A 13,931-nucleotide genomic window follows, 5' to 3' on the forward strand; every position below is an offset into this window, starting at 1 on the left:
TAGGAATTATATTAGCCCAAGGATCTAAGAATACAAGCCACCAAATTATTACTACATACACTCACTGTATGTTGGTAAGAAAATATCTACATCTTTTAAACCATGAAAACGTGAACTGGTCTTGTTACTCTCAGAGCTTCAGACACTTAGCGAAAGACTCCTTGTAAGCTGGAGTGTATTACATGTCATGGGATTTAATAAGTATCAGGTTTGAGCGGCTTGGTAAGTAAATCTAAAATTTCCCAAACTCTTAAAATGTTGTTTGGGGCCCATTTGGGATATCTTTGTAAATAGTTAGCTGGGAAAACTCTTAAATCTGAATGAAAAGTAATTGTTGCTTTTAACCATCTTTCTGCCAGAAACCATTCACATGCTTGAACTCAACTGGAGAGGGTACTTTGAGCCAGTGGTTCTTATTGAGGTTTTTCTCATGCGCACCCTAACCCAATCTGGGGAAGCTCAGCCTGGATTAGGCTGTGTGTGAGAAGTGCTGGGATCAGGCCCTCAACACCACCTAGCCCAGCTTTTAAACCCAGATCTTAGCTGGAGTTTAGGCTCGATCGAGCCCTTTACCCGGGCTCCAGGATCGTGTGTTCGCTGGGGCTGTGTTGAGCCCCAGTGGACATAGAGATGGGCACCTAGAGCGCTCATCACCTGGGAGAATACTGCAATGCATTGCGCATGTCACACTGTGCATTGTGGGATATCCGGAATCCAGAATGTGTTGTCCTGGCCTCCGGAGTTCTGCACTGTGCTATGCAGTGTGGATCATCTGGGAGCACATTCCTCACTCCCAGCAACAGTGAATCACTTGTTTGTGGGGGGGGAGAGAGATGAGTTCAGCCAGTCTTACCACCACCCGACCTGCCTGCCACCTGCCTTCCCAGTCGTGTGAACAACCTCATTGTGTTGTACCCATTCACTTTTTGCTCTCTCTAGGAAGGTAACATGACACAAGGGTCTTCATTCAACTAAGCAAAATATGCTTTCCAGCAAGGCCTTGGATGGGATACTGCATCTTCACTGTCTTGCTAGAAATAATTTGAATGGGAGCCTAATCAGGGATTTCACCGTTGATAGTGGCTTTCAGTGGATCATTTCTGTCTTTCAAAATAGCTTAGATGTAAAGCTCTTGGAAGGAAAAGTCAAGTTGTGAAGAAAGTTTTCAGTCATTTTCTACTTAAATTTGTAACAAAGCTCACTTGTAAAGCTTTCAGGGTTGATTTACCTGCAAAAATGTTTGTCTTCATTATTTCAAGTTCAGGGCTCACAAATGAATGAATCACAGTTCATTACTTTGTATTTCACGAAATTTTCTTTTGAGATCCCTGGGGCGGGGGCATAACTATAATAGGGCAAGGAGCTACCAGAACAGCATGGAGCTACCAGAACAGCATGTCTTTCTCTAGTACCATTAAATGACTTGCGTCATACAGACACACACACATATATTTTACTATGCTTTTTGTTACCACTATTCAGCCTCATTTAAGATTTCTTTACTTCATGAGCTGAGCTTCAGTGAGAGGGGGCATTTTAAAATTTTGTCTCTGGGCCCGCTCCAACCTTGCTATGCCCCTGGGCGGGCGGGGGGGGATGTATTGCCTTATGACTCTTGCCCATTTTAGGGCCCCGATGCACTCTTTATCTCTGTCTTTTGAGATTGCAATTTTCCATAGAAGAGTAGACAGCTTAATTGCAGAGGTCTCTTGGAGCAGATGAAATACTTGGAAAATTCAGCTTGGAAAGAGGAATAGAGAAAGTAAAGCATAGTATCGTGAAATATGAGAGCTGTATCATTCCAGAGCAGAATGGAAATTAACTTTGCACATATTCAAGTAGCAGCCTTCTTTCTTTCTTTCTTTCTTTCTTTCTTTCTTTCTTTCTTTCTTCTAATAGAAATTGGCTTGTAGGTGAATTAATATGGGGTAAAAATGCTGTTCCTTCCTCCTTTAAAATATCAAAACTGGATAATTTAATTGCCAGCAGTATATTTATTTTATGTATTGTTAAATTTCTATACTGCCTTTCATTAAAATAATCTCAAGGCAGTTTACAAAACATTTAAAAACAATATAAAACCATTTTAAAAAAACTACACAATAAGAATTAAAATTGAATAAAAACATTAATTATACTATAAGAATTAAAATTGAATATAAAAATACAAATCTAATTAAAAGTTTAAAAGCATGTACAATATAACTATAAGATACAAAGCAGCAGCAAACAGAATGCTCATTTAAAGGCCTGGGTAAAAAGCCAAGATTTGACTTGCTTTCTAAAAACTTTAATGGAGACTGGACAGCAGACGACCACAAGGAGAGCATTCAGAAGTCGGGGGGGGGCCTTACTGAGAAGCCCCTGTCCCTTGTACACGACAGGTGAGCCTCCCTCATTGTCGGCACATGGAGCAGGGCCCCCACTGATTACCTCATTGGGTGGGCAGAAACCCTTGGAAGCAGGCGGTCCCTTAGGCTTCCAGGGCCCAAACCATTTAGGGCTTTAAAGGTCAAAACCAGCACCTTGAATTGGATCCTGAAATAGATTGGTAGCCAATGTAGCTCTTTCAAAATGGAGGTAATATGGTCCCAGCGAGCAGCTCCGGATAACATCCTAAGTGCATTTTGCACTAGCTGCAGTTTCTGAATATTCTTCAAGGGCAGCCCCATGTAGAGTGTGTTACAGTAATCCAGCTGTGACGTGACTAAGGCATGGGTAACAGTGGCCAGATCTGCCTTCTTGAAATGATATGAAATGATGCCAACTAGGATGCAGGAATTGTATTTCAGTTCTCAAGAAATGATATGATCATCACGAGTATCAAGAACAACTGATTCCCATACCATAAATTTAAAAATGGGCTTAAATTTATTCATAGATTTATTCTCAAATTTATTATTATTATTATTATTATTATTATTATTATTATTATTATTATTATTATTATTTCGATTTCTATACCGCCCTTCCAAAATGGATCAGGGCGGTTTACACAGAGAAATAGCACACAAATAAGATGGAACCCTGTCCCCAAAGGGCTCACATTCTAAAAAGAAACATAAGATAGACACCAGCAACAGTCACTGGAGGTACTGTGCTAGGGTGGATAGGGCCAGTTACTCTTCTCCTGCTAAATAAAAGAGAATCACCACGTTAAAAGGTGCCTCTTTGCCAAGTTAGCAGGGCTATATTGCATTTGATAGATGGTAAAATAACTGTAAAACTCTAATGGCAAAATCTCCTTCAACATTGTCAAAATTGTATCCTTGGTTACTAAATATAAAACCAACAAAAATATCAAGGAGTATCTTTGACATAAAGTACCTCTTCTTTGACTTTATCTTTTAATCTGTTTTAAATGGATGATTATTTTGGCTTTCTTTGTGACCTTGATTGTTACTTAAATAACTTGGGAAGATGATATGGCTAATGGTGGCATACATTTAGTTTGGTTTGATGTGCAATCTCCATCCTTTCAGGAAAAACAACAGTAATCTACCTTCAATAATAATTTCAACCATGTTTGTGTTTCTAGTTCTTCAGCTCTATATTTTTATTTCAAATCATTTTATTTCTGGGAAGCAAATTCCAGACTAGGTACATCACTGCTCTTTTAAATAAAAGTAACTCTATATAGGTTTTCAGAGTGGGTTTTGTTGTTGTTGTTGGTTTGCTCCACAAGCTTTTAAGAAAGCAGTAGTTACAGCTTAGTTACACTAGTACTTGATTGCTCCTCTCACCCCTTGCCACAGCCCCCCTCACCTCAGAGATCTCTCCTCCACCCTAACTCCTGCGCCGCATCCATCCCATTGCTTCCACTCCCCTCACCCCTCTTGGTTACTCTTTCACCCCTTTACTCCATCCCCTTCACCCCTTTTGGTCACAGCTGCAGCGTTGCTGGCACCTATTGGCTAAGCTCTAGCCTCCTATCCTCACCAAGCCCGTCCTCACTGAGCCCCGCTCCTGCTCCTCCCCCACAGGAGCAGCAGCAGTTGACCGAGCCCTCCCTCGCAACCGCCACCACCATGCAGGGGCGTAGCAAGGTTGGAGGGGGCCCAGAGACCAGATTTTAAAATGGGCCCCTTGCTGATATACACACACAAACACACTTCACAATATATCGTTCACTCACACTCACATCCCCATAATGAATATGGTGAATATCTAGTTCACATTGAATCTAGTTTTTTTACTCTCTGCTCCTGCCGATCTCCAAGAGACTCAACATAATTCATAGGGGATGCAACATGGGCGGGTGGGGAGTCATGTGATGTGCCTCTGGGGGACCCCTCGAGGCAGTGGGGCCCCAAGACGAGTGGGGCCCCAAGACGACTGCCTCCCCTTGCCTAATGGTAGTTACGCCCCTGCCACCATGGCCACTCGTTCCCCTCAGACCACTGACAGGCTCGGGCCCGTCCCTCCCCCTTCCTTCTTTTTCTCTTCCCCTCCCTTCTTTTTCTCTCTTTCTCTATCCTCCACTCAGTCTTCCCCCCTCTCTCTCTTTCTTCCCTCCTTCCTTTCTCTCTTTCTCTCTCTCTCCCTTCTTGACTTAACAGATCTTGTCCATCTTGTTTCCTCATCTAATTTACTCAACAGTAGCCTCCTTCTCCTGAAGGAGCTCTTTCCTGCCTCACAACCCCTCTCTTCGCAGACCCCTGCCCACTATCCTTTTATATATATATATATAGGTTCCTCTCCTCTACAATCAAGAACACCTTCTGACCACTAACAGTTGCATTCTAACTGACCTTACCCATCACAGGCTCCTCCCCCCATCTGCATATGGAATCCCCACTGACCAATCACCATGGTGCCACAGGCTTCTCCTCCCTATCTGCATATGGAATCCCCCCTGCCCAATCACCACGGTGCTTCTGCTTGTGAACTCTTGCGAGAGCTGTCACACACAGGATTAGCCATGGGTACGCCTTAGAGAATTATATATTGACTAGCTGACCCCACACAGAGCATCTGTGCAGTTGTGCACTGAGCCTATGGCATCCCCCCGCAGATCGGTCACTCGCTCTCCCCCCCCGCAGATCGGTCGCCCGCTCTCCCCCCCCGCAGATCGGTCGCCCGCTCTCCCCCCCCCGCAGATCGGTCGCCCGCTCTCCCCCCCCCCGCAGATCGGTCGCCCGCTCTCCCCCCCCGCAGATCGGTCGCCCGCTCTCCCCCCCCGCAGATCGGTCGCCCGCTCTCCCCCCCCCGCAGATCGGTCGCCCGCTCTCCCCCCCCGCAGATCGGTCGCCCGCTCCCCCCCCCCGCAGATCGGTCGCCCGCTCCCCCCCCGCAGATCGGTCGCCCGCTCCCCCCCGCTCCCCCCCCGCAGATCGGTCGCCCGCTCCCCCCCCCGCAGATCGGTCGCCCGCTCCCCCCCCGCAGATCGGTCGCCCGCTCCCCCCCCGCAGATCGGTCGCCCGCTCCCCCCCCCCGCAGATCGGTCGCCCGCTCCCCCCCCGCAGATCGGTCGCCCGCTCCCCCCCCCGCAGATCGGTCGCCCGCTCCCCCCCCCGCAGATCGGTCGCCCGCTCCCCCCCCCGCAGATCGGTCGCCCGCTCCCCCCCCCGCAGATCGGTCGCCCGCTCCCCCCCCCGCAGATCGGTCGCCCGCTCCCCCCCCCGCAGATCGGTCGCCCGCTCCCCCCCCCCGCAGATCGGTCGCCCGCTCCCCCCCCCCGCAGATCGGTCGCCCGCTCTCCCCCCCGCAGATCGGTCGCCCGCTCTCCCCCCCGCAGATCGGTCGCCCGCTCTCCCCCCCGCAGATCGGTCGCCCGCTCTCCCCCCCGCAGATCGGTCGCCCGCTCTCCCCCCCCGCAGATCGCCCGCCCGTCCCCCCGCAGATCGCCCGCCTGCTCGCTCTCCCCCCCCGCAGATCACCCGCCCGCTCGCTCTCCCCCCCGCAGATCGCCCGCTCGCTCGCTCTCCCCCCCGCAGATCCCTGAGTTAACAGATTTTGTTCATCTTATTTCCTCATTTAATTCACACAATGGCATCCTCCGTCTCCTGAAGGGTCTCTTTCCTCCCTCACAACCCGTCTTTTTGCAGACCCCGTCTGTTTTCCTTTTATATATATATAGATTCCTCTCCTCCACAATCAAGAACATCTTCCGACCAGTAACAGTTGCATTCCAACTGACCTTAACCATCACAGGTTCCTCCTCCTTATCTGCATAGGGAATCCCCACTGCCCAATCACCACAGTGCCACAGGCTCCTCCTCCCTATCTGCATATGGAATCCCCACTTCCCAATCACCATGGTGCTTCTGCTTTCACAGGCTCCTTCTCCCTATCTGCATATGGAATCCCCACTGCTCAATCAGGTGCTTCTGCTTGCAAACTCGGTCAGCCAATCACCTTCTTTCTACCACGTCCCCACGCATGGCCTGTCTTGGAGAATTAATAATATAGATGACTGTATAATGTTCAGTTTATCCCCATTTTCCGATCCATCTTTGGGTTTTGTCCTATAAAGGTTTTTCCTAGCCTTTAGGCGCTGCAAAACTTTGATTTTGCATAGAGCAGAAAATATTTCCCATCTCTTATTTCTTATTCTTTTAGGGAGCAAAAGTATGCAATTTCCTAAATAAGGTTTCAGGCAATAAAAATATGAAACACATTGTATTTGGCTATACCTTAACTAGTAGGCCGTTAAGGTAATAGCAAAATTGGGTGCATGTTTGTTTTTAAATGGTGATACACCCAATATTTTCCCCTCCCATTGAGCAAGGAACATATGATTCAGATTATGGATTTAAAACATTGACTGTGGCATGAAATAACTAGCGTATATTCTAGTGTGGCAATTCCAGTGTGGTAAAGTGACAAGTTAATTAAATAAAGACAACTGCATAGAGATTGTTTCTGTGGTGCTTTGTTGTTTTTGCTGCCTTCAATTTAAAGTCATTGAAGGTCATGATGAGTCAGTGTTAACATATGTTCTCAGCCGTTAATCCTCAGTGGGTTAAGGCCTACAGACATCATTAGTGATCTCTGTGTTTCATTTACACAAGTAAGAACAGAGAAAATAATATATGAGTTTTGTTACTATTTCTACAGTTGCATATCTTCTGGGTGCATGTTGAACATTTGAGGTATTCACCTGTTTAGGTTTCCCCCTCTCAGTTTATACTAGCAGTAGTGTTTCTCTCATGCAAAAGCAACTAATCAATGTGAGTGCAAGAATCAAACTCAACAAAACAGCAACAGACCTGTGTTGTTTTTCAGAAGAGGGTCACTACTTACTCCTTATAAAACAGGAAACTTGGGTTATTTAAAGCATATTTGGAGCAGGTCGGAAATATGCTATAATATTTCTTCCCATGTTTGCCCTCCCCCTGCAAAATTGCCTCTTAGAAGCAGGAGTAATTTTGGGGAGGGAAACAGCTAGGGAGACATTTTGGGAAGGAAGTGAAGGCAAGGGAAACATTCAGCTCCTCTCTCCTGCCCTTCCCATACATTTTAAATTGCTCATATGCATGAGTCCCCCCACTTCATAGGAATTTAATGATGACCAGATTCTGACATATGGGTATGGGCAATGCAGCCTTACATGGGGGTTATCCCATTTTTGCCAGTAGAAAAGGCAAGGCTGGCATCAGGGGTCAGCATCACTAAGCAGATGCCGAAGGCCCGTGGCCCGAGAAAGGGTCCCTGCTGATCCCTGAGTATACCTCTGTGTCCATTGCCTTGTGTGATGGTGGCAGAGCTTGGATCATTTGCAAGGCAGTCATTAAGGAGGTGTGTTGAAGCGCCTGGTTTCTTTGTATCTTGTGTGTTAAGCTTCGCTTATGGCATTCAGACTGTTCGTTTGCATTACAGTCTTGAGACACACAGTTTGGGCAAATCCCGTTAACCTACCTGAGCAGCTTTTTCAGCTGCCTGAGTTGCTGACCTTGAAGAGACTATCTTCAAGATCTTCCCCACTGCAATAGATTGTGGCTGGGGATGCTGGGAGTTACACCTGGAGGGCCAAATTGGCCCAGCCCTGATCTACACAAGAAATCTTTATTATTGTTTCCTCAAGTACTGGTGTCATTTGTCTGCCTAAGCAGTGTGCACAACAATTCTGTTTTGGGAAGGGGCAGAGACTATGGGCGAGCTTAGGGAACTTCCTCCAGACATCAAGGAGATAGAGCATCTGTTTTGCATGCAGGAAGTCGCAGGTTCAATCCCTGGCATCTCCAGGTAGGATTGGGAAAGACTGCTGCCTGCTTCCCCTAGGAGAAGCCACTGCCAATCAGTCCAGACAGTATTGACCTAGATGGACCAATGGTCTGACTCTCTCTAAAGCTGCTTCCTGTGTTCCTAAACTATGCATTGTGTGAAATCTTAAGCAAAAAGTGGGGGAGAGCCCTTAGAACATCAAACCTATAACACAACGATGTTTTGTGAAGAATAAAGACACATATGGCAACAATCCACCTCCGTTGCCAAGTCTGCTCATATATCTGTGGTAATTGTAATGTCTGCATTAGCTTCTACATCTGTCTGTCAGGCAAGGATAATGGATAAGAACTAAACTTCTCAGGTTTGGCCAACTCGCAAAAGATATGACATATACAACTCTTTAATGCCAGAAAATCTTTTTTTAAAAATCTATAAGAAAAAGTTCAAAGCAGAAATGAATAAAAATCTTGTTGAATAGGGCTAACCAAAAGTGATCCTAATAAAAAGTCAAGAATTCTTCAACAGAACCTCAATGAGCATGGCAGACAGAGCTACATTGGTTTCTCACTTTTCTCTTCGGGGTGGCTTCAGTGCTTCGATATTGCTAAATTTCCATTTCAGGCTTAGGAATGTCATAGCCAGTGGTGCAGCCCTGACCAATAGTGAGCTGTTTTTCCAGGTATTCCTATGCTCCTTGAAGTAGTGGTTATCTGCAAAAAGAATGGAGTCCCTAATCTCAAAACCTTTCTAACTAGTATTTGCCTGCAATTGTATTATATATCTACAGTGCCAGCAAATATTCATGCTGTGTGATTTTACACTTACTCAGCAAATGTTGTTGTTGTTCCTAAAATAATTAGATGCTATCTAAAGATTATATGCACCATCTTGACTGAGTACTGGTTTAAAAAAACTAAAACACTTGGGTTTTGCATTCTCTGCAGGATTGCACAGGTGTCAGGCGGATTTATAATTGTTCCAGTACTGCCTCAAACTGATTTTTCCCCTCTTTCCTAAGAAAACCCCAGGTTGATATATGATCGGTCTAGCACTTTGGATAGTTTTCAGGGAACCAGTAGCAAGTTATATGCTAAACTATAAATGATTGAGTATTGTAACTATGAAACTGTACACTCATTTGGCCATTCACAGAATATGACATACACACACACACCAAGCAAGGTGAGTATCATAAATTATTTTTAGTAGGAGTGCTCCATGTGGTTCTAACTTTGTGCAATTTCTTTGGGCATCATTTACAACTGATACTTAGCCAAAGTTTGTTACTGTAATTCTTATGGCAAAAGCACTGGCAATATTGCAGGATCTTCTGTTTTGATTTTGTTGCCAATAATCATATTCCCCAAATGAATTTTTCATTAAGCTGAATATTTCAAAGAATACAACACTGACACTGATAAAATTCTTTACATCTTGATTTTTGCTGTTGAAAATTTTATTGCGGGGAGACAGAGAGAGGCCTGGGTACAAATGGATGTTGGGCCGTCTCTACACATACAGCTTGTCTATGATATTTTACAGTGTAGTTCAAATTGCTCAAAAGACTTTGGGATCAGTTTGCTATGAGGATTTAATAGCCTGCCTATTATTCACAAGAAAAGGGTTCCAGTTCCATCATGGGCAGTATCTCAAGTTTTGAGGTACTGAAGTGTAACCAAATAATATGGGACGCCTGGTTTTGAACATTGTAGATCTGTTCATTATTAGAAGTTAGAAATACAAGACTCGGTCTTGGGTTGAACAGGTAATAACTAAAAACAGCTGGACTGTTTCTTGCACTTGAGAGCCATTTTGCTGAAAAGACAGCCTATCCTGTGGGTCCAGGAGATGCTGTGCTCTTCTAATGCATGTTGTAAAATTACATGCAGTCTTAAATCTGTTTTGCATTACCGAAAGGCCTATTTTTATAATGTTGAATAAAGTTATATTATTCTAGGAAACGAAAACACTGAGTGCTGATTTTTATGTCTGGATAGGAGAGGGTTAACCCAGGAACCTGTGGTTGTCTGGGGCAGCAGGAGTTCCCCTAACCAGAAGTTCCAAACCTGGGTAACCCACATCTGCTACCTAGGTTAAAAGTCAAGTAGGGCTCAAACAAAGCCTGTCCTACCTTTTCCGTCGGTCATCTGCAGCACCAGCATGTTTAAAACAGTTACCGCAGCCCAATTGTGTGGGGTTTGGGTAAGTGAACCCAACCAAGGGGTTGTGCTGTCTGGGAGGCACAGTGTTGTAATGTGTCTCTCCTCCAGCTCACCCCCATATTGTCATGAGAGTGGGGTCTGGCTCTAAATGAAAGTTAATTCTTAGCTTATTTATTTTATTGGGGTAAAAATATTTATTTACCCCAATAATGTCATGTTCATAGATGGGTCACTAGGTTGTTTGGTTTTACTTTGCTTTTTTTGCTTCTGGCTCCATGCCATGTGAAGTACCATGAAGAAGTAACGTGAACTAAGCTCTAGTGAATGCTTATCCTCATGTAGCACCTATGTTGCTACATTGAGGTGGATGCTACTGTTGGTGGAATGAAATGTACAATTTCAGTTTTGGTTGCAACCAAAAGCAAGAGAATTATTGTTGCACCTTTAAAGGCTAACAGATTTACAATGACATAGGCTGTAGTAACTAAGTCAATATGCTACAAAAGTGCATCTAATGGAGTGGACTCTAACAAAAAATGGTTTTGCTATAATTCTGAGTCTTTAAAGTTTACCCAAGACACAAGTACCCAAGACTAGGTTGGACTGTTCCAAGTTTGTGGACCCACTTTGCTTTCTTTGTTTTAGTCTGTCATACACTCAGACCTTCTGAATTTCCTCTGCTTAAGTAGATCTTGGTTCCTGAACTTCAGGTTGGAAATAGTTGAGGAAAATTGACAAACATCTCATAGCAAATGCACTTCAAAACCTTCTTAATTTGTCTCTTGTCTCAGGAGAGCTATGTGATGAGGTGATTAACCAATGTGTGCCTGAACTAAATCCTTGCAAACATGACTCCAAATGTATCAGTCTTGACAAAGGATACCGGTAAGTATGAATGTATAAATATGTACATGTTGCGCCATATTCAGCTACAGACTACAATGGAATTCCATGATGAATTATTTTGATGGGCTGGCCCATCCACTAGGTGAACTAGGCACTCACCTATTGCACCAAGTGGAGAGGACTCCGACAACCTGAGTCATATGCCACCCAGTGAGCCAAAAGCAGGGCCAGCCTGCCCACTAGGGGAATTTGGGTGGCTGCCTCCCTTCGCAGCAGTCGAAGGCAGCAGAGCAGTGAGGACAGCAAGTGAGGGATGGGAGGGCGATAGGGACCACCCACCTGCCTGTTTGCTCACCCACTCTTGAATTATGGGGACTGCCCACCCACCTACCCACCTGCCCACTTGTATAATGGGAGGCACCCCTCATGTGGGAGAAGGGGGTGGGGGGGCACCAAAGCTAGGCTTTGCCTGGGTCATCAGCAATCCTTTGGCCAGCCCTGATTTTGATCTACTAAACAACATTGTAATGTGCAAGTTTGTTTGTTTAGAGAAAGTACTGTTTCACATGTGACAGAGGTGAAAAGATAGCTTGCTCTCAGTTTTTCCCATCCTCCCCCCCCCCCACCTCTCTGCCACTCCCAGAGCACTTGTGTGCTGGTCATGTGAGCACACGGCACTGGGAAACCTGTGTACATTTGGTTGTGTAAACAACCTTATTGTATAGTTTGGGTGTAATATGCTATAAGGCCAGAGGGGGTACTGAAAGAAGGTGTTATAATGAAGGGAAAGGAGTTTTCTTCTTATATCCTTCCTTTGTTCTTGTGTTGTTTAGAATTTCTGGATATTCCTGTTTCTCCTCCTCTTCCTCCTCCTCCTCTCTGAGATGTGTGAATCAGCATGTTTTTACTGACTTCTGCTTTGCCAAGCCTTAACAAAGTTACAAGGGATGTGCACGAACTGGTCCGGAGGCCATGATAGAGGCCTCCGAATCGGTTCGAATGTGGCCCAGTCCAGTGGTCTGGCGCCAGTGGGGGTGGTTCTTTAAGGGCAGGGGGCTTGCACTTGCCCTTCCCACTGCTTTCCCCCCGCCCCTGCCCCATTATTTTGGAGCAGCAGCGTTCCTCCCTGCCGCCCCTGCCCCTGTCATTTGCCGGAAATACCAGAAGTAGCAATTGTGTATGAACCTGCCACCACGCACGTCACACGTGTGCATGTTGCAAAATGTGAAAAATCACCCCTCCCACCTTGTGCAGTGACACAGTGTTAGTCTGGATGTCAGGAAATATTGACAAAATGTTAAGTGTAGAGCATAGAACATTTTCACTCTTAATTTACTGTTGCAATATCATGGGAGTTTCATGTAACAAAATGGTTTGTTGCACAATAATAGTACTGAACATGTTTTTTTTAGCAAGCTGGTGATTTACTGGCATTTCTTCAGGCTTTCTCTTTCAGTTAGTCCATTCCTGGGCTAACCTTTTGATCTCTGCATGTTAGAAAACAGAGGTAACATGTTGATCCCTACTCCTGCTTCAGAGTTCGTTGACTGGTTTCACCACTTAGCCTGTATAAATTCAAACTGCCCTGTTATATTAGAGTTCAAAATCTGGCATAATTATTCTTAAATTTGGCCTACCTAATTATTAAACCCCAGTGGTAGAAATGAAGGAGGACCTCAAGTGTTCTCTTACAGAGCATAAAACTAAATATAAATATATTGTCAGAAAGATTTTAATTTGTGTAATACAATGTTTTCTCACACCTTACAATATTTCTAATATAGCAGCTCTAATTGCAGTGTACACTGTGGGAGTACATCAGCCATGCTTAAATGGGACCTTATTTCTTAGGACAACAGTAAAAGAAATTAATCATGATAATTGTTAAATTAATTGTATGCTGCAGTTAAAGGCAGCTTCACAAAATATTATCACTATAATCAAAACAAAATCAGAAAGTATGCCATTGGGTTACAACAATAAAAGCGGCCATGGCTTTTTTAAATTAAAAAAGTTGACTTTTCATATGTGTGTGTGGGGGGGGGGGGAGAAATAATAATAATAATAATAATAAACAGCAGCAGCAGCTCAGGTGGAAGAGGACTGCTGCAAGTCCATCAAACAGTAGAGGAGGAGAAAAAAGGCCTTGAAGAATATATCAAGGACAGTGAAGAAGATGCACTTCAGATGGTCAATAATGCGAAACTATTCAACACCAATGAAACAAAGCAGGCCTACAAGAAAGAACAAGTCAAGAACCGAACAGAAAAATGGAAAAATAAGACACTGCATAGTCAATATCTGCACAATATAGGTGGAAAATCAAACATCACCAAGACCTGGCAATGGCTTAAGAATGGCAACTTGAAGAAAGAAACAGAGGGTTTAATATTGGCTGCACAAGAACAGGCACTAAGAACAAATGCAATAAGAGCAAAAGTAGAAAAATCCACAACAAACAGCAAGTGCCACCTTTGTAAAGAAGCAGATGAAACAGTGGAACACCTAATCAGCTGTTGTAAAAAGATCGCACAGACTGACTACAAACAAAGGCATGACAAGGTAGCAGGGATGATACACTGGAACATCTGCAAAAAATACAAGCTACCTGTAGCCAAAACTTGGCGGGACCATAAAATTGAGAAAGTTGTAGAATATGAAGATGCAAAAATATTATGGGACTTCCGACTACAAACAGACAAACATCTGCCACACAATACACCAGATATAACTGTAGTCGAGAAGAAAGAAAAA

At 44.5% G+C, this 13,931-nt stretch overlaps 1 protein-coding gene across 6 annotated transcripts in view; it reads left to right on the top strand.

Moving 5' to 3' along the window:
* The window catches only part of SLIT3 (slit guidance ligand 3), a 731,964-nt gene that overhangs the window by 658,603 nt on the left and 59,430 nt on the right, over positions 1-13,931 (top strand). For all 6 annotated transcript variants that reach the window (XM_053288108.1, XM_053288109.1, XM_053288110.1 and 3 more), the window contains one exon: positions 11,123-11,216. In XM_053288108.1, the coding sequence (XP_053144083.1) occupies positions 11,123-11,216 (94 nt within the window). The remainder of the gene's footprint in view (positions 1-11,122; positions 11,217-13,931) is intronic.

The sequence above is a fragment of the Hemicordylus capensis genome, chromosome 2, assembly GCF_027244095.1.
Source record: "Hemicordylus capensis ecotype Gifberg chromosome 2, rHemCap1.1.pri, whole genome shotgun sequence".
Classification (NCBI taxonomy): Eukaryota; Metazoa; Chordata; class Lepidosauria; order Squamata; family Cordylidae; genus Hemicordylus; species Hemicordylus capensis.